The sequence below is a fragment of the Podarcis muralis genome, chromosome 11 (genome assembly GCF_964188315.1).
Source record: "Podarcis muralis chromosome 11, rPodMur119.hap1.1, whole genome shotgun sequence".
Taxonomy (NCBI): Eukaryota; Metazoa; Chordata; class Lepidosauria; order Squamata; family Lacertidae; genus Podarcis; species Podarcis muralis.
Window position 1 is genome coordinate 24,686,905 of NC_135665.1, and position 21,334 is coordinate 24,708,238.

The window sequence follows — 21,334 nt, forward strand, 5'->3', positions numbered from 1 at the left end:
CACCCCTTTAATGAAATTAAATGAAATTGAAATGAAATTCAGCTGCACTCTTTCAGATTTACATGCACCATGATATGAAAACATTTTATGTTACACAACAGCTGCAGTCCCATTCATTTTGGAAAGGATGTGAAAATGAGGATTATCTTGAGTGATATAGAATAAATTATTTTGTATAGCTGCAAGTCAAATGTTATGCAAGAGCACAAGCCCCACTCCTTCCGTAAAGGATGTGAAAATGAAAAAAAAAATCCAAGTCACATTTCTCTCTTCCTTTCTCAGTAATATATTTATGTTCCCACTCCCACTCCTTCCTCTTCATTTAGAAATTACAGCCAATTTGGAAGTTCATCAAGTTGCTATGAATGAATTAATCTTTATTTGTGTCAGCCATCGGCCATAGCAATAAAAGAACAATGCAATATACAAAGAACAGAAATAAAAGTCAATTATATAAAACACACATTATGGTCCTGAATCAACAGTCAAAGAGTGGACCTTATTTTGATTGCCCCAGCTAAAAACCTTGCAACCTTTGCTGTCATCTGCTCATCTTGATCTGCCAAGAGAAAGGACACTGTGGCAGTGGTTGGGCGACCCAGAATGAACAATAAAAGAGGGGTGATAATCTCATTCCTCAAGTCTTTATAAAAAGTGCAAGTGCCACTGATTCAGTACTGCCACCTCCACAGGGACATAAACGTTTTTCATGTGGAATCTGTTGGAATCGTTCCTCAAGAACCGCTGAGGGCTATATTTTGGAATTGCCAGGTTATGCAGATAGGGTGCCAGAAAGTCGAAATGGGAAGGTGGAAAATAGTCATACCATGGGCAAAATTTCCTTACTGTGGCCAAGTTGTTCTGACACTTGATATCATTAGGCACTGCCAGATTAGACTGTTTGCTTTACTAAAACCCAAGCTGAGTGAGTAGCTATTGTGGTGATAAACCACAAGAGTGAAGTTTTTGACAGACAATTTTAGACCAGGCACTCTTGTGACAATCTTGTAGCACTAGGGATATTAGACGGGGGATTTGAGTGTCCTATGCCAGATCCATAATTCTACTGATGGAAGATTAGCCTTTAGGCCAGGGGTCAGAAAACCTTTTCTGCAGGGGGCCAATCCGCTGGCCCTCAGACCTTGTGGGGGGCCGGACTATACTTGGGGGGGGGTGAACAAATTCCTATGTCCCACAAATAACTCAGAGATGCATTTTAAATAAAAGCACACATTCTACTCCTGTAAAAACACCAGGCAGGCCCAATAAAAAACCCAGAGATACATTTTAAATAAAAGGACACATTCTACTCATGTAAAAAAAAAAAAAAAAAAAAAAAAAAAGCTGATTCCTGGACCATCCGTAGGCCAGATTTAGAAGGTGATTGGGCTGGATCCGGCCCCTGGACCTTAGGTTGCCTACCCATGCTCTAGGCGCAATGATGCATTTGGGACACAGGGTGGAACAGAAAAAAATTGCCTTAAGAACTTTTGATTGAACAGCTTCCGTAGAACCAAGGTAAGTGCCAGTCCAAATCTGAGCCCCATATAACCAATGTTCTAGGGGTTTAGCTTGGAACACTTCAAGGACTGTTTGCCACCTTTTGTGCGGAAAAAACGTGTCAGAATTTTGGAGCTCTTTCTTTTGTACATTTCTGGTTGCTAATGAAGAATGGCGTGATGAAACAGCCTTTCACTGTGGTTTGTCCTTTGTATCGGATATTAAAGAGATATGCAGCATCCAAACACGGAGGTTCCATGTAGCCATAACCACTTTCACACTTTTCTCCTTTATGATTTTGTCTAACCTTCCATAAAGTTGTTTGCTGAATGACACCATGCTTTGAGCGAACTACTACAACAGGTAGAACAAAATCCTTTCATACCTGGAGCATGCAAAACGCACTGGGTGTGCACCCCACTGAATCACAAAGCTCATTGGGTGACCTTAGGTCCCACACAGCTGCTTAGTGTAGCCTACCTTATTGGAGGTTTCCAATTCTCTTATGAAGCTACCGAGGATAAGGACCGCCACATTTAGTGGCAGTGAACCCCATAAAGTAAATAGGCATTGGGTGACAAAGAAACTCATTTTTTAAGCCTCACGTATAGCTGAACTCGAAGGGACGCGGGTGGCGCTGTGGGTTAAACCACTGAGCCTAGGGCTTGCCAATCAGAAGGTCGGTGGTTTGAATCCCTGCGACAGGGTGAGCTCCTGTTGCTCGGTCCCAGCTCCTGCCAACCTAGCAGTTTGAAAGCACGTCAAAGTGCAAGTAGATAAATAGGTACCACTCCGGCGGGAAGGTAAACAGCGTTTCCGTGCGCTTCTCTGGTTTGCCAGAAGCACCTTAGTCATGCTGGCCACATGAGCCAGAAGCTGTACGCCGGCTCCCTCGGCCAATAAAGCGAGATGAGCGCTGCAATCCCAGAGTCGGCCACGACTGGACCTAATGGTCAGGGGTCCCTTTACCTTTATAGCTGAACTCAGTTGTATGGCTCTAAACCAGTGTTTCCCAACCTTTGGGGGGGGGCATGCCCCACCTAGTAAAGGTAAAGGTACCCCTGCCCGTACGGGCCAGTCTTGAAAGACTCCAGGGTTGTGCGCCCATCTCACTCAAGAGGCCGGGGGCCAGCGCTGTCCGAAGACACTTCCGGGTCACGTGGCCAGCGTGACATCGCTGCTCTGGCGAGCAAGAGCCGCACACGGAAACGCCATTTACCTTCCCACTCGAAAGTGGTCCCTATTTATAGAATAGAATAGAATAGAATAGATTCTTTATTGTCATTACACAAGTGCAACATTGCACAAGTGCAACGAAATTGGATGCCATCCCTTAAAAACAACAAAAGCAAAACAACAACAACAACCAAACAAACCACATTCCAGCCACACCCACACCAACACCCATCAAACTCCCAGGTCACACTATCGAGTTACAGCATTCAAAAAGGCCACAGCTCTTGGATAGAAACTGTTTTTCAGTCTATTTGTCCTTGACTTGATGTTTCTATATCTCCTGCCAGAAGGCAGTAGTGCAAACAGACTGTGTCCCGGGTGAGATGAATCCTGCAGGATGTTATTTGCTTTCCTAAGACAACGGGAACTGTACAGTTCTTCCAAAGATGGGAGAGGATGACCAATAATCCTTTGGGCTGTGGTTATGACCTTCTGGAGCACCTTCCTCTCCCTAGCTGTACAACTGGAGAACCAAGCACAAATACAGTATGTAAGAATGCTCTCTATGGAGCCTCGGTAGAAGGACACCAGCAGTCTCTCACTCAGATTGTTCTTCTTTAAAAGTCTGAGGAAATAAATTCTCTGCTGGGCCTTCTTCACCAGAGCAGTGGTATTTGCGCTCCAAGTCATGCCCTTGCACCCGGGGGTGCTTTCAAACTGCTAGGTTGGCAGGCACTGGGACCGAGCAACGGGAGCGCACCCCACCACGGGGATTCGAACCGCCGACCTTTCGATCGGCAAGCCCTAGGCGCTGAGGCTTTTACCCACAGCGCCACCCGCGTCCCTGATCATGCCCCACCTAAGCATCTCTAAAACCCATTTCACTGGGTGACCAAGAAGCTCTCCTCATTTTTTAAGCTTCCGTATGGCTGAAGTCAGTTGTCTTGTTCTAAACCAGTGTTTCCCAACCTTTTTTTTTTTTGCCATGCCCTACCTAAGCATCTCTAAAACCCTGGTGCACAGATACACCCAGTGACATATAATTCCTATTGTTCAAAAAGCGAACTCCTATTCTCGTGAAGCCTAAAAGGCCACCATGATCTGTTAATAACTCATTCTCCAATTGCCACCCCCCGCCCTTAAATATCAAATTGCCCCCCCCCTCTGTGGGGCGTGTGCCCCACGTTGGGAACCACGGACAGTCTAAACAAAACACCTGCGACTCTTTCAGCCTCTCAACGAATGGGTTTAAGGGAAGCATGTTCAATTTATGCCCCTGGACCCCGCCCCACTCTCCCCACACTTTCTCCCCACACTTTCTGCTTTCTGCACGCAGCAAGCAGGTCGTAACACGGAAGATACCCCCCGTGTCCGGGGATGGGGTGGGACTCACGTTGTACGTGTGGAAGCTCTTCCCCACCGCCGTGACCAGGTAGAATTCCCGGTGGCGGCGGTGGAAGCGCACCACGTGCGCCAAGTGGTTGGAGTAGAGGCCGAGCGCGCGGAAGCCCGCGAACAGAGCGCTGCCCCCCTCGCGGCTGCTGCCCTCCGACGACATCGCCTTCCTTTGCGGGGGGGGGGGGGACGGGCGACCACCGGCACGCGACCACCAACCGCCCCGGACCACGTTCCCCGCAGCTCGTGCCGGACGCTCGGCGCAGGAAAAAAACACCAGGCGTCCTCCGCTACTTCCGGCCCTTGTGTGCGTTTGCAAAAGTGGCTCGGCTTGGCATCACGCGCTGGGCACTTTAGTTCCCACCCCGAGGCGAGCGGGGTCCCCTGCTTTCCTAGGCAGTGCTGGGCAAGATTGCAGGGCAGATACGTTGCGTTTGGGTCCCGATGGCTTTTCCAATAAAGAAAAAAAAAGGGGGGGAGCCATTTACGTATAAGCTAAAGAAGCTATAGGTTAGGGCCCTAAAGTGCAAGGCAGATCTCTCGTCTTCTTTTATATTGCCCCATCTGTTCCTCTTTTCTTTCTCTCTTCCTTGCTGCTGTTGTGCAGCAAAGTGCCAGATTTACGTATAAGCTAAACAAGCTATAGCTTAGGGGGCCCCAAAAAATTTAAAGGGGGAAAAAACTGGATGTACATTTCCAAAATATAAGATAAATAAAATAAAACCTACATGCAGCAACAGTGTTTTGTGTTGTGTAGGCTCTTATGATGTACATGTTTTGTTATGTGCAAATGGCTTTAGATACCTATTATAGGTCCATAAATTACCATATAGCATATATTCAACTCAAAAAACCAGCGGCAATTTGTTGTTGACAAAGGACAGCTGGACATATAAAGGGCCCCATTACCTTCAGTAGCTTAGGGACTCGTCAAATCCTAATCTGGCCCTGAAAATGACCATTCAGTCTTTCCAATGAGTTTTTTCTCTTTCATTAGAATAATGCAGGCCGTTGATTACTGAGTCAGTATGTACTTATGAGCGTAGAATAGGTTTTATGCCGTTTTAAACTGCTGTGACTTTTCCCCTAAGAAAAGGGGGTTGTAATATTGTGTGGGAGCTTGCCATTGATTGATTGATTGATTGATTGATTGATTGATTGATTGAATTTATATACTGCCCTATACTGAGAGGTCTCAGGGCGGTTCATAGAAAAGATCATGGCAATTCCTTTTATTTGTTGTCAACCTCATACCCTCCGATGAAAATAGGGACATCCCAACATTTTCCCGATGGAAATAGGGATGTCCTAAGGATAAAGCAGGATATACTGGGATCAAATCAGAAACTGGGACAGCTTCTGTAAATCCAGGAGTGTACCTGGAAAACAGTGTAAATCCAGGAGTGTACCTGGATGATAAAATAAATTCTTACCTGCACTGATGACAGTCATTGTTTGGATGGGGGGGGGGGGTTATCCATTTCCGCAGTCATACAATCAATCAAGCAGTAGCTGAACTGAGTTCCACACAGTCACAAAAACAAATTAATGGAAAAAGCCTCAAAAACAAAAACGCAAAATAAATAGCAAAGACAAAAGCGCCAAACTTAATCCATTCCGGAAGTCCATTTGACTTCTGAAATGTTCAAAAAGCAAGGCGCAGCTTCTGATTGGTCCAGGTGCCCCAGAAACGATAGCCGATAGCTGCATCGGACATTCGGCTTCCGAAAAGCATTCGAAAACCAGAACACTTTCTTCCGGGTTTTCAGCGTTTGAGAACCAAAGTGTTTGAGAACCAAGGTGTTTGAGAACCAAGGTACCACTCTACTGTTTAAAGCCCTATATGGCTCAGGACTGAATCTCCCCATATGAACCAATCTGCATCCTGTGCGCTTCACTAGAGGACTTTCTCCATGTGCCCCTCTTTAAAGGAGTTGTGGAGGGTGGCCATATTACAGCAGGGCTTTTCACCTGTGCTCACCCCATCTGTGGAACGATCTCTGTGGAAAGATGTGCCTGGCACCATCATTGTCAGTCTTTGATCTAGGAATCTTTTTCCAAAGTATTGGAAGACACAAGATCTACCCACCCTGGAAGAATGGCAGATGAAGGTGATGGACTATATGGAACTGGCAGAAATGACCGGCAGAATCCAAGACCAGGGAGAAGAGTCGGTGGAAGAAGATTGGAAGAAATTTAAAGACTATCTACAGAAATATTGTAAAATTAATGAATGTTAGAATGATGTTGGATAAGAAGTTAAGTGGTTTTTAGCTATAATGCTATAAGGAATATGAAAAAATGGATTATTAACAGGTAAAAATTTAATGTTACAATATTTTAAGATTAAAGACTAGGATAAACAAAGAGGGAAAGGATTTGCTGAACTAACAAATTGAATTGGAATACAAAAAAGGGAGGTGTGAGGAGGTCCGGGAAACAAGCAAATGAAAGATAAGTAATGGAAAGATGGAATTGTTTTTAACTCTTTTTATTTTGTATTGTTTTTTTTCTTTTTTCTTTTTGTAATATTTTGAAAATCTTAATAAATATCTTATATAAAAAAATGATCTAGGAATCTTTTTCTTCACTGAGACTTTGGTAATTAAGTTACCTCCTACACTGATGTCCATCTTTTAATGGGGTGAGTAAGGCTTATCCTTGTGGGACGCGGGTGGCGCTGTGGGTAAAAGCCTCAGCGCCTAGGGCTTGCTGATCAAAAGGTCGGCGGTTAGAATCCCCGCGGCGGGGTGCGCTCCCGTTGCTCGGTCCCAGCGCCTGCCAACCTAGCAGTTCGAAAGCACCCCCGGGTGCAAGTAGATAAATAGGGACCGCTTACTGGCGGGAAGGTAAACGGCGTTTCCGTGTGCTGCGCTGGCTCACCAGATGCAGCTTTGTCACGCTGGCCACGTGACCCCGAAGTGTCTTCGGACAGCGCTGGCCCCCGGCCTCTTAAGTGAGATGGGCGCACAACCCCAGAGTCTGTCAAGACTGGCCCGTACGGGCAGGGGTACCTTTACCTTTACCTTTAAGGCTTATCCTTAGTAAATTGTTGGATGAACATTTTATTCATTTTGCATTGTTCATTGTTTTACATTTTTTTTAAAAAAATTAAATGGCTTTTATTTATTGCATTTTATCTTGTTTTGAGACGTTGTATGAAGAAACTGACAAATGTAATAGTAATAACAACAACAACAGAGTCAAAGAATAGTTGAGTTGGAAGGGAACCACCAGGGTCATCTAGTCCAACCCCCTGCAATGCAGGAATAACAGCTAACAATAATAAGACAGATCACATGCACCAAGTCACGTAGCATGGAGAATGCTACTACTAAACTCAGTGCTGGATTTAGGCATCTAAGCAGAAGCTCTATTCAAAGCACACTGTTTCATGCTGATGTCCACTGTTTGATCATAAAGACTAACCTGTAAATTTGTTTGTTTGTTTTGCCTTCAATGGGAAGAAGCTGGTTTTAAAAAGGTAAATACAGGCAAAGTGGTTTGATTGACTCCATGGGTTTCCTTATTCCCTGACACAAATTGCACAAGATTGTTCACAACTCAGTGTACTGTACATTGCAAAACATTTCATCAAAGCATTTTTATTTATAAAAATATAGACCTCTGACTCATACAGAAAACATATAAGCAGTGTACAGCAAATATAAAACCACAACATAAGGCAAATATAAAAGCAAGAATGAAAAACATAAGGAGCTGGACACTCACATAAAAGTTATCCCACTGAATTGGTTGTTGTAACAATAAGTTATCCAAAGACATCTAAAAATGGGTAACAACAGTGCCTGGAAAATTTCTATTAGCAGGGCATTCCAGCTGTGGTAAATGCTCAATTTCTCATAGATATCATTTGGACCTCATTCACACATGGGTAAATTAACAGCATTGCTCCAGTAGATCTCAGTGATCAAGCTGTTGTTAAGGGCTTTGCACATTGATACAAGGACCTTGAACCTAGCCAGTAATTTATTGTTTGAAATATTACTATAAAATAAATTAACACCATCAAATATAAGCCTTGTAAAATGTATGCTGTCTATAAAAAAAACCCCACAGTTTGAAATGTTCACAAAGAATAAATTAACAGCATTAAAAAAATAAACCTTTATAATGCATAAAGTCTGAAAGCTTGCAGAGTTTAGTAGTGATTCATTCACTCAAGGCGATGTATTGACATTTCAAATCCTCGTATAGCTGTCCCACATTTCCTCAAGTTCCTTGGATGTGTGAGTCCCACATTTCTCTTTTCTCTGCATGATACACTTTGGGGAGTTCCGAAATCTGACTTCAACATTCCGAGATCCATTGTTCTGTTGGGCAAAAAATCATATAGTATTAATTGCTCATTTTTAATGACAAATGTAGTTCTTGGAAAATCTCAGCCACTTTGGTTCACACTCAGTTCTTAGTGAGCAAGTAGAACTGGATCCAGGAAGTGCTAATTTCTTTTTGATTCAGTAATGATTGATGGTGTACTGGAATTACATGAGGTACCACTGTACGCCCTTCTACATAACCAGAGGTACCACTGTATCAACTTTGTCACAGTTTCTATGTTACAAACTCTTTCGACTAATGGCTATTCAACTATGGTTTGTGCTATTCTTTCTGGTGGCTAATATACAGTACAGTATACAGAAAAAAAGGCATCTCAAGTCCTTTACACTTTATTGTACACTCACTGAACAAAGAAGAGGGGAAATGAAGTGAAGGAGGGTGCTGTCAAGTTTGTATATGACTTTTTTACCAAGATGAGCACAATGACCCTTGTGGCACCTTAAAAGGTAAAGGTACCTCTGACCGTTAAGTCCAGTCGTGTTTGCGGCGCTCTTCTCGCTTTACTGGCCAAGGGAGCCGGCGTTTGTCCGCAGACAGCTTCCGGATCATGTGGCCAGCATGACTAATCCGCTTCTGGCGAACCAGAGCAGCGCATGGAAACGCTGTTTACCTTTCCGCTGGAGTGGTACCTTATTTATCTACTTGCACTTGACGTGCTTTCGAACTGCTAGGTTGGCAGGAGGAGGGACTGAAGAACAGGAGCTCACCCTGTCACGGGGATTCGAACAGCCGACCTTCCGATCGGCAAGCCCTAGACTCTGTGGTTTAGACGACAGCGCCACCAGTGTCCCTGTGGCACTTTAAAGACTACCAATTTTATTATGGCCTAAGTTTTCATAATCATTATTAATTTATATCACAATGCCAAAATAGGCTTCTAGGCATTTACAAGGCAACGTGCTCAGGTGTTCCTTGACTACACTTCATCAGATGCATAAAATGTTACCCTGGTTTGCAAACAGTAGTACTGTAGTTAGCAAGAAGGAATGTTCACCTGGCTTTCCATCGGTGAGCATCATTGCCAGTTACCAAGAGGGAGTGGCAGCCAAGAGCTCAGCATGGTTTGGGCGCAGCAGTGAAGCCAATCCAATGTTCCCGCTGCCACACCCATGCTGCATTGAGCTCCCTGCTTCCTCCTTCTCAGTAACCAGCTGTGACGCTCAACATAAGGAAGCCACTTGAGCAACACGATACCACTGACAGCTACTGGTTGCAGGTATAATACCTGATAGATAATGCTGGAGAGGAAGCAGTGTTTGTGGAGGATCTTGGCACCAATGACATGGGGAAGGTTTGGGAAGTAAAATTTACATTACTAGAGAGAATGTCGTCAGCCAGGACTTTCAAGGTAGCTTTCTCTGGAATGCTACTGGATTTAGAAAGGTGCAGTAGTGTAGTCTCAATACACGGATGAAACAGTGGTGTTGAGTCTAGAGGGCACCGAGTCCAGCAATCTAGAAATTCAAAAAGGGGCAGACTTCTCCACTTAATTGTTGTGGGTGGTGATTGTTAAGTCGTGGGTTGACATAGCAGCCGGCACAGCGATCTCTTCAAGTAGCTCTTTATTATGGTAAGCTGGAATAGAACTGACAGTGAACAGCTCAGCCGGCCTGTATTTATAGGCAGCCGGCTGTCACATTGTAACCACAACAGCCCAGAGTTCCCGCCTAAAATAACTGCCGCGGACCTGAGTGAAAACTATCTACAGACCTGAGTGAAAACTATATACAGTATCCCCCTGTTGGCCCAGGGTGAAACTACACTACATAACACCCCTCCCCACCGAGATAAGGCGTTAGTTACAATCGTAATGGTTTCCTTATATACAGCACTACGCGTAATGGTTCAATTAGGCACAAAAGCATATCGGTTACATTTCCCATACTTAGACCAACAGTGATACCTGTCCAACAACATAGTCCTTTAAATGAGTTGGGCGCTTGGAAACTCTGCCAGACCGCCGGGGACTGGTAGCCAAGTCCGGAGGGCCACACAGTTCTCGCTGAGGCTGTGGTGCGACCCTAGGTGGCGTTGGAACCAACTCCCCTGGATCCGCTGCTGTGAGTGGAGCCTCCGCAAGTGGAGTGGTCTGAGTCTGTTCTGAGACGGCTTGGTTCGGCTAGACGCTGGCAGTTTGCGAGGGAGGTGTAGGTGGGGCCTCGCCATCTGTACGTGTCTCTTCTGGAGCCGCAAGCGCAGTTGGGGGCACCTCGGTAGTGTCCAAGTCCCCAACCCTGCGCCTAAGTTGGTCTATGTGCCGTCGCCACAAGCGCCCGTCTTCGAGTGCCACCTGGTACGAGCGAGGTCCAGTGACTCCCACTACTGTGGCTGGCACCCAAGGGATGTCCCCCACATAGTTCCGGGCAAAGACCTGGTTTCCTGGGACAAATGACCGTGGTGCGTTGGCACAGCCTGGGGGTTCAGCCACGGCAAAGTCTGGGTGTAGCCGGTCGAGCGGTGACCTGAGGCGGCGGCCCATAAGCAGTTCCGCAGGACTCCTCCCTGTGGCCGCATGAGGGGTGATGTGTTGCGCGAACAAGTATTCGGCGACCCGCTCATGCCAGTCTCCCCGGTCCAGGCGCGCCAGTGCCTCTTTTGTCGAGCGCACCATTCTTTCCGCTTGCCCGTTGCTGGATGGATGAAAGGGTGCCGTTAGGGCATGGCGGATGCCCAGTCCCAAAAGATACCGCTCAAACGTGCCTGATGTGAACTGCGGTCCGTTGTCAGAGACAAGGACATCAGGACACCCATGCGTTGCAAACAGGCCTCGCAGCACCCGGATGACAGCTTCGGTAGTGGTGGAGGGCATCAGGGCGACCTCCAGCCATTTGGAATAGGCGTCCACCACTACCATAAAGGTCCGGCCGTGAAAGGGGCCAGCCAGATCGATGTGCACCCTCGACCAGGGTGTCTTTGGTGTCTCCCACGTGTATCCCTTAGCTGCCGGTGGTGCAGGCCTCGACTCCTGGCACGCTTGACAGGCGGACACCCAGGCAGTGATGGCATCGTCCATATTAGGCCACCAGACGTAACACCGAGCCAACGCCTTCATTTTGACAATTCCCGGGTGGCCAACGTGCAGAGCCTCCAGGACGCGCTGACGGAGTCCCTGGGGAATCACGACGCGGTCTCCCCACAGCAGACAGCCGCGATGAGCTGAGAGTTCATGTTGTCTGGTTGCGAAGGGCTGGAACTCCGATGCAAAGGGCCCTTGTGGCCACCCCCTCCACACCCAGTTGAGCACCCGGCTGATGGTGCGATCCTGGGCAGATGCGGAGGCCACAGTGGCAGCCGACACAGGCGCTGCCGGAAGATCCTCAATCAGAAGGAGCGATGAAGCTGGAGCCGGGTCTTCCACAAATGCTGGAAGAGGGCAACGGCTGAGGGCGTCGGCATGGCCCATCGATTTCCCCGGGCGGTGGATGAGCCGGTAGTGGTAGGCAGCCAGGAAAACAGTCCATCGCAGCATGCGTGGTGAGAGGACCGGTGGAGTTGGACGATCACCGGCGAGGAGGCCCAGGAGTGGCTTGTGGTCAGTGATGAGGTCAAAAGTCCTGCCATAGAGGTATTCATGAAACCTCTTCACTCCAGCCACAAGTGCCAATGCCTCCTTGTCGAGCTGGCTGTAATTCCGTTCCGTCGGAGATAGTGTCCTGGAAAAGTAGGCGAGCGGTGCTTCTCTTCCATCTGGAAAACGGTGACTAAGGACAGCCCCGATGCCAAAAGGTGAGGCGTCGCAGGCAAGGACCAGCGGCCTGGATTCACTGTACTGTACCAGCACACTGTCCGAAGAAAGGAGAGCCTTGACCGCGTTGAAGGCCGCCGTCTCCCGATGACCCCAGGCCCAAGGCGTCTTAGTGCTAAGGAGTCGGTGAAGAGGCTCAGCCACTGTGGCTTTGTGGGGCAGGAACATGTTATAAAAGTTCAGCAGCCCCAGGAACGCCTGCAACTCCGTTTTGTTCTTTGGAGTGGGGGCCTGCTGGATAGCGCGGATCTTGGATGTGGTTGGATGAAGACCGGAGGCATCGATAAGATAGCCCAGGAACTCTACCTGTGGAACGGCGATCTGGCACTTCTCCCTTTTTACCTTGAGCCCGACCTCCTGGAACCTGGTCAGCACGGCACGGAGGCGCTCGAACAGCTGCTGGTGTGAGTCTGCAGACACCAAGACGTCATCAAAATATGGTACCACGCCCGGAAGCCCTTGCAGGAGACGCTCCATAAGGCCTTGGAAGATGCCAGGAGCCACACTCACCCCGAACTGCAACCGGCGGCAACGGAATGCCCCCCGGTGGGTGACGATCGTCTGGGCTTCAGCAGTGGCATCATCGACTGGCAGTTGTTGATAGGCTTGGGCAAGGTCCAGCTTAGCGAAGACCTTACCCTCACCCAGGGAATGCAGCAGGTGTTGGACAACAGGAACCGGATAAGCGTGCTGCTGAAGTGCCTTGTTGATCGTGCACTTGTAGTCAGCGCAGATTCTCACCGACCCATCTGGCTTGACAGGCGTGACGATGGGGGTTTCCCACTTTGCGTGGTCAACCGGCTCCAAAACTCCTTGGGCGATCAGTTTGTCCAGTTGTTCGTCCACCTTAGCCTTGAGAGCAAAGGGAACCCGGCGTGGCTTTAGCTTGATGGGGGCGACTTGTGGATCCAGGCTAAAGGAGATGGGCGTACCTGTATATTGGCCCAAGGTGCCGTCAAAAACCTCGGCAAAGTCTTTGACCAGACCCTCAGTCTCTGCGTTAGAGATGCAGTTGATGCCGGTGACTTCCAGGCCGAGGGCATCAAACCAGTCTAGCCCTAGGAGGCTTGGCCGCTGACCTTCGACCACCACCAACCGGAGCAGGCCCGAAAAATCCTTGAAGGCGATCCGGAACCGGCCAACGCCTACCACGGGAACGTCGTTTCCCTGGTAGTCTCTCAGGTGTACGCGGTGAGAGTCGAGTTGCCTTTTGGACACTCTGGGTACCAGTCTTTTGATGGTGCTCCATGACACGATGGACAGGGCAGACCCGGTGTCGATCTCCATGTCACATGGAGCTCCTTCAATGAGCACCGTGACGTTCAGCTTGCGTCTCGTAGGCGAGTCGGTTTGGCCAATCGTGGTTCCAGACGGGCAGCGGCAGTTGGTGAGAGCGAAACAACTTTCCTTGGCAGACTGGAGTGAAGACTTGGACTTGCGAGTCGATGAAGGGGGGGTGTCAGACGGAGCCGATCGGCAGACCTTAGCGATGTGGCCCCTTCTGGAACACCTCCTACAGATGGCGTCTCTGAATCGACACTTGGCACGGGAATGGTTGCCTCCGCAGCCAGCACATTCCGGTTGGCCCTTGGACTTCTGTTGGAACTTCCTGCGCTCCCGCTTTGTCTGGTGCACATCATCGTCTTCACTGGAGGATGGCTCCTCACTGCTGGCCTCTTCATGATGCACCGGAACGGGCTCCCTAGCAAGACGCAGGCTGCTGGACTTGCGGATCTCCTGAGCGGAGCGTTCAGCAGCTTCTGAGGCCACAGCCTCCTCAATGGCTTTCTGTAGCGTGAGGTCTGGCTTTGCTAGGAGACGCCGTTGCAGATGGATGTCCCGGACCCCGCAGACGATTCGATCCATCAGGGCATCGTCTAAGTCTCGGAACTCACAGTGCATTGCAGCCTGTCGCAGGGCGGTGGTGTAGTTGTTGATTGACTCCCCCTCTGCCTGGTTCCTGTGGTAGAACGCATGGCGGGCAGCAATCTTGGACGGCTTTGGTGCGTAGTGGTTGCGGAGCTTCTCTTGGATCGTGTCCCATGGTGATGCCTGGACTGCTTCAGGCGCAACCAACGCTCGGGCCGTCTCAAACACCTCAGGCCCACAGAGGCTGAGGAATAGGCCCCGCTTCCGATCCTGTGATACTGCTGTCAGTTCGTTGGCTTGGAGGTAGCAGTCGAACCGAGCGAGGTAGGAGTCCCATGATTCAGAGGCTGGCGCAAACGGCGGTAGAGGCACAAGTGAAGCCATGATTCCGATGCCGGCGTGAAGGGCGATGGATGGAACACAGTGCTCTAGCCAGAACAGTCAGCTCTGAACTGGTTCTGCCCAGTGATTTCGCTCAGTGATTTCGCTCTGTGATTCAGCTCAGTGATTCAGCTCAGTTCAGAGGCTGGCCGCATCTGGCTGTGCTCTGATGTCCATCCATCCCATCCTCGTCGCCAGTGTTAAGTCGTGGGTTGACATAGCAGCCGGCACAGCGATCTCTTCAAGTAGCTCTTTATTATGGTAAGCTGGAATAGAACTGACAGTGAACAGCTCAGCCGGCCTGTATTTATAGGCAGCCGGCTGTCACATTGTAACCACAACAGCCCAGAGTTCCCGCCTAAAATAACTGCCGCGGACCTGAGTGAAAACTATCTACAGACCTGAGTGAAAACTATATACAGTATCCCCCTGTTGGCCCAGGGTGAAACTACACTACATAACAGTGATAATTTAGTACAGTGGTGCCTCGCAAGACAAAATTAATTCGTTCTGCGAGTTTTTTCGTCTTGCGAAGCACGGTTTCGGAAAAGTTTTGGAAAAGCTTCAAAAATCACCAAAAGAGCAATCTAAGAATTAGCAGTTGATCAAAGCAGAAATTATAGAACACCAATCACACTCATAGCTGTCAACTTTTCCCTTTTTTTTAAGGGAAATTCCCTTATTCCGAATAGGATTCCTCGCAAGAAAAGAGAAAAGTTGACAGCTATGCACACTAGATTAGAAAAGTGGTCTGTCGCTGTTGCGTGATTGCCCCTGGAGGGCTTTAACGCTCCTCCACCCAAGTGTATTTGCCCAAGGCAATCACCGGATCATGCATGAGCAAACGTGGGTTAGCACATTTCTGTGGACTTTATTTCCACGATTGGCATCAGTTGCGCCTGGGCTCGGCCCTAACGCCCGCAAGCACAGCTCCAAGCATCTTTGAAAAGCGAGAGCTTCTTTTTTTCCCCCTCCCTCACCACAAATATTCCCTTTCCATCTGGGATTAGGAAGCAGGGCTCCTAGATCACACACCGTCACTTCCACGCAAGCCTTGCGCCAGCCAAACTTAAGTTCCAGCCAAAGCCCGGTCCGGTGCCAAGTGCCGTCTAAGCAGGGGGAAACTGTGAAGAACCGCGCGCTAAGGAGCGCAAACTGCAGCCCTGCACACCTGCTTGCCCCAAGCGGAGTGTGTGTGTGTGTGTGTGTGTGCGTGCGTGTCTGTCTGTCTGTTTGTCTGTCTGTCTGTCCCGTCCCCTGTTCTTACCTCGGAGTAGCCTCCGCAGTTTCCCTCCAGGAGCGCAACAGTGCCTTTCCAGAGAGCTAGGTGCTGCTTGGAGACGCACGATTTCGTAAAGCTGTGGATGCAAGCCAGCATTGCGCCTCGCTGCTTCCAGCGGCAGGAGAGAAAGCAAAAGGGAGAAAATTTGGCACGTTAGTGACGCAACGCCTTGTCGGGAGAAAGGAAACGGCTCGTAGCTGCCAGCCGGCACCGCCTCCCGTCCGCGCCCTGGGTGCAGATCCTGCCAACAACTGCAAAGAGAGGTCCTTTCCCGGCGCGCATTGGAAGAGAGGGCGTCGAGGGCGCGTCATTCTGCGGGTTCAGGAAGAGGTCGGCGGTTTCAGGGCAAGGAGGGGATGCTTAGGGAATGCGGAGAAATGTAGACCATTTCCCCCCGTTTCTGAAGCTCGTATTTATTGCTCAGGTACAGTATTATTTCTGTTCTTAGAGGACCATCGAGGTGCGAAGCTAATCTGGATACTTAAAGATGATGGCTGGATTTACCGAACTGGAATCACAAGGATGGAGCACGTGTTTTTCCTGCAGAGGATGCCAGGTGCAAGCCCGGGCATCGGGTGCAGCTGCCCGTCGTCAGTACGAGGACGATATTGAACAAGACTAGACGGACCAGTGAAGAAGCCTAGACGTTCATAAGGCTTTTATCTTCGTGAAATGAAAACGTCATGCTGTTGAACTCTGGAATTTTTCCTGTTTCTATATCTTCTGCTCTATCTCATTGAGAGTGCAAGGAGGGAAGATCTCTGATTCATTATAAATCTCATGCTTTTAAGATTATTTTGAGAGATTTTTTAAAAAAATGTTTGACAGGGACTTTAATACTGAACCAGATAGATCAGGTTTGGCACTCACGGCAACCTTTCAGACTTTTCACTCAAAGAATATAAATACAGTAATGCTTTCAACATAAAAAAATCCTTCCAGTAGCACCTTAGAGACCAACTAAGTTTGTTATTGGTATGAGCTTTCGTGTGCATGCACACTTTTTCAAATACACACGAAAGCTCATACCATTAACAAACTTAGTTGGTCTCTAAGGTGCTGCTGGAACGAATTTTTTTTATTTTGTTTCGACTACGGCAGGCCAACACGGCTACCTACCTGTTACTTCCAACATATATAGTCTATTGTGCCTTGAGGCATAGTTGGAAGGAGAAGAAAGGAACAAATGCAGTATGTGTGTGGAGTCTCGATGGTTAGCAGTGTCATTTTCCACTTTGCCATTATGCCCTCCAGGTTGCCATAAAGCACAACACAGTATTAGATTTCCAAGCTACATAAAAACATAGAGAACAACTCACCTCCAGCTCTGGGCAGCAATTCATAATGCGACCTGCCTGGAGAGAAATGATAGACCAATTTTGGCATTTGGAACAGCCTTAAAGTAGACTTTAAAAAGAGATAATTTTGCATGCGCATTATAAAAGTTTACAGACACATAACTTCACCCTAAAATACGAAAGTATCCTGTCAATCTAGGTCATGGGGAGCCTTCTGAAACCTTTTAGCTCAAAATTATTAATATTTAAATGATAAGATGCAATCAGAATCAATTTATTAATAGTTATCACTTCTATTAAATTGTGAATGCAATGCATATGCATGAAAAAGTTTTATCTTGTTAGCCGCTTCTGTCCCTTTTTCTCCAGAAACAATTCCTTGCTCACCCCCCCGCCCCCGATTCAAACGGTTTCTCAGAATAGTGGGCTCCATTGGATATTACACACACACACACACACACACACACACACTGCAAAATGCTCACATTACACCATTGCACCCATAGAATGTCCACTATAAATTTGATCCAATTTTTGAGGGGGTAGGAGAGAAAAAGGAACAAAAGAAAACAAACCTTTATTTTATTATTATTTCCCTTCAAGATAATCTGAATATCTTTCTGAAAGAAATTAGAGATGAGTTTTTTAAAAAAAGAGATGCTTACTGAACAGGTTAGAAAATGTAATAAATTCAACGTACTACAACTGAATGCTTTAGTTCCTCAAACTCTATACTTGTTAATTAGGGAATAAGTCCCTTGGGTATTGATGAGACTTATTTCCAAGTAATATATATATAAGATTGGGCTGTTAGGCTGCAATCCTGTGCTCAATTCATAGGACTTACTTCTGAGTAAACATACATAAGATCAAACTACATTTCCGGGTTAGGGAGTGAGGGATCTGTTTTCAGCCATCCAAAATTTTCTGTGTCCCTACAGAAATAAACTTACTACATTTGAGCATTATAGTTTCACAGTGCAACCTATATAAACAAGTCTAATAAAAAGTAAACCAGTTATCTTAGGTAAGTGAGTGTAGGATTGCAGCCTAATTTATTAAGACTTGATCAGTACATTTTCACTTCATAATAGGAAATGTCTTTGAGAGTAGAGGCATCATTCTGTTCTTCTGAAAATATAACCTGAAGTTCAGAACTCTACAATTTTTAATACATTTCTGCCTTTTGGTTTATAATTACAGAGCTTGCTAAACACTAGATATTCTGCCATCAAGCTCCCCCCCCCATACACTTTACAATCAATGCATTTTAGTGCAATGCTATATCATACCTGGAGCAGACTCCGGTAGCCTCTGATGATATCCGTGTGGTTACATCTAGTAAAATTGTAAGCTGCAGTGATGTAGGAAGACAAATGTGCCAAGGCAGTACATTGAAGAAAGAAAATAACCTTGGAAGAGCCTGTAAGGAAGTTGCAAAACATTAAAAGTTGCATCATGATGCTCTTTTGGCAGCTAAATTAAACTGAAATATCAGGCACTAAAAGCTTATTAGAGAGGGATGAAGGGATGAATGAATTGGTGCTCTGAGGGCTAACACATTAGAAAAGCAAGTCCATATATTTACCCATGATGTCCCTTGAGAACAGACTTTTGCTTCCGAGTTCCTTGCCTTGGTGTCTCCCTTTATATTTACCTTTTCACCAGCGTTTCCCCATTCCAAGCATGTCAGATTGAAAGGATGCATCACCTGTCTGTAAATAAGTTACAAATTTCCTAAGAAGGAGATGGGGGGGTGGGAACCCTTTGAAAAACACTCCCAACCTTGGAATCTTATCAAACATTTAGATCAGACTATTTTAAAAATATTCCCCCAGGATCTAAGCATATATTGCCGAATTACATCACTAACTAAAAAAAAAAAAAAAGCTAGACAAGTATTAAGCATCCTTACACCATAATGAAACCTCCATAAATTAGAGTAAAATGGCACACAAACAAAACTGACATATTGCATCACCTATTACTCATTTTGGATTTTCCTGTTAAAAGTGGGTTCAAAGTTCACTTTGTCACTGAATCATACATTTTACTACATTGTTGTGTGATCACTTAGCACATGGTTTCTCTTTTTCTTTTAAAATTTTTTATTAACAATTTCAACATAACAAATTAGCAAAACCTATCATATTCATTATTTCCCCCCTTTTTCCCTACCCCCATCAAACCCTCCCTCCCTCGCCACCCCAAGACTTCCCTCAGCCCCTCTCTCTGATTTCTCAGCACATATTATTCTCTGCATACTGTAAAGTTGTATAAATCCTTATATTATCTGTCTACTATGTTAACAATCAATAAATTTGTGTATGTTTATTCAAAACCTGCCAAGGAGTCCAATTCATTTTGTTTTCTTTTTAGGTAATTTATAAAAAGTTCCCATTCTTCTCTGAAGTCACAGTTGTCCTTATATCACAGTTTGTATGTCAGTTTAGCCAGTTCTGCATAGTTCATCAATTTCTCTTGCCACTGTTCTTTTGTCAGGGTTTCCTCATTCTTCCATCCTTGTGCTATCAAGACTCTTGCCGCAGCGCATGGTTTCTAACATTTTCCCACGTGCTGCTTTAAAATGTGCTTTCATGTTCTTTAAAATTACATATTGCATCCAGCTTTGCATGTGTCTATTAGTGGTCTATATACCATATCTTTCTTAAGAAATTAACTAGAAACCAGGAAGGCAAACAACTATTACAGAAATCAGAATAATTACAAAAAGATAAAATTATCCACAAAAAGTGTCAACTAAACATTGATTACACTTCCATGCAAATTGTGCATGTTTTTATCGCAGAACAAACTCCTGCATTCAGTAGCATAACCCTGTACTGCCTAATTGGTTATTTACCTATTTATTCCAGTTAGTCATATCTCTCAATAGGTTACGTCAGTTCAATTACAAATGTCAATAAGCATCGCATACGTTAGTCATGTTTCAAGCGGATGGAGACTTTCCCCTTTCACTAGCTAATGAAGCATGCCTCTCCAAAAGCACCAGCACCACAATGGCGCACCACCAGGCACTCTCAGTTCCGATTAATAGCTGCTACTCTTGCTTTGTTTGCTACACAAATCAGTCTTCATGACAACACACTCCACCTGCTATTTTGCTCTTTAACTCAAGGCTAGCCGCACCAGCACGACTGACATATGAGACAACTCAGACCACCAAGGGTGGGTGAGTTAACAGAGATGTCTTTAGGGACCAACTCCCCCAACTCTTGGGGAGTTAAAAAGACAAAATCCTAGTTGAGAGCAGAGAGTCTGAAAGCTGGTGAGCCACAGAAACAGAGCAATGCTTGGATTGAAGGCTGCAGTTGTGGGGGAAGCAAGGCCCCCTTGGGGTGTTAATGCTGTGAACCCGTCCATCATAGGCTCAGGTTGTATATATGTGTAAATAAGCCGTATATCCTAAAGACACTACAGTCTCCACTGGGCCTCATTCCAAAGGAAACATGAACTCTGGGTAAGTGCATGGAACCCCTGGAATCTCACACCACTTGGAGGTTGGGATGGCATGCAACAATATACTGCTGTAAAAGAGGAGACCTTACTGAATAAATTATGTTAAGTGTCATGGCTATCATTCTAGGGAGCAGTGCTGTTTTTCTAGAAAAAGAGGTTCTGGAACTCACCATGAACACCTCCCTTGTTCTCTTATAATGGCAATGGTACCCACCTGAGAAGGTGTCGTTACTGTGTTCCAGCGAGTTCTGGCTTAATACAAGCCCTGCTAGGGAGTAGGTATATTGCAGGCACAGGAATATGAGAATATAATTGGTTACTGAAATATTGAGAAGGGGTGGTAGAAGGATATAAGGGAATGACAATAGTAGTTGTGTATGCCTCAAATTCTTCACAGCGGGATTCCACTCCCCTGAAATTGGTCAAAGAGAGTGAAAAATTTAGGGAAGGGGAATTAATCCTTGCAGGAGGTTTTAACTCTGTGTTGGAACCCTATGTGAACAGCTCTACAGTAAGAGAAGTAAATATTAACAAGATTTCAAGGATTTTTAAAATTATGGTTAAATCGGTTTAGTGGATGTATGGAGATTTGTATATCATACTATAAGGGTTTACACTTGTAACTCCATAAATCGTAATAATCCATATTCTGCAACAATTATATATTTATATTTTTAAGGTTACAGTGGTGCCTCGGGTTACAGATGCTTCAGGTTACAGACTCCGCTAACCCAGAAATAGTACCTTGGTTAAGAACTTTGCTTCAGGATGAGAACAGAAATCGCGTGGCAGTGGCGCAGCGGCAGAGGGAGGCCCCATTAGCTAAAGTGGTACCTCAGGTTAAGA

The 21,334-nt window shown here is 46.3% G+C and overlaps 1 protein-coding gene and 1 long non-coding RNA gene across 2 annotated transcripts in view; both read right to left on the reverse strand.

The window, feature by feature from the left end:
- Positions 1–4,352, reverse strand: part of WDR36 (WD repeat domain 36) — a 36,403-nt gene extending 32,051 nt beyond the window's left edge. The window contains exon 1 of the mRNA XM_028748435.2: positions 4,070–4,352. Coding sequence (XP_028604268.2) covers positions 4,070–4,234 — 165 coding nt within the window. The 5' untranslated portion in view covers positions 4,235–4,352. The remainder of the gene's footprint in view (positions 1–4,069) is intronic.
- On the reverse strand, positions 1,169–4,058 carry LOC144329203 (uncharacterized). Its single transcript, XR_013394644.1, has 2 exons — positions 3,536–4,058; positions 1,169–2,540 (listed from the first exon to the last, which is right to left on the reverse strand). It is a non-coding gene; the product is annotated as an uncharacterized LOC144329203 (long non-coding RNA).
- Positions 4,353–21,334: the final 16,982 nt, after the last annotated feature.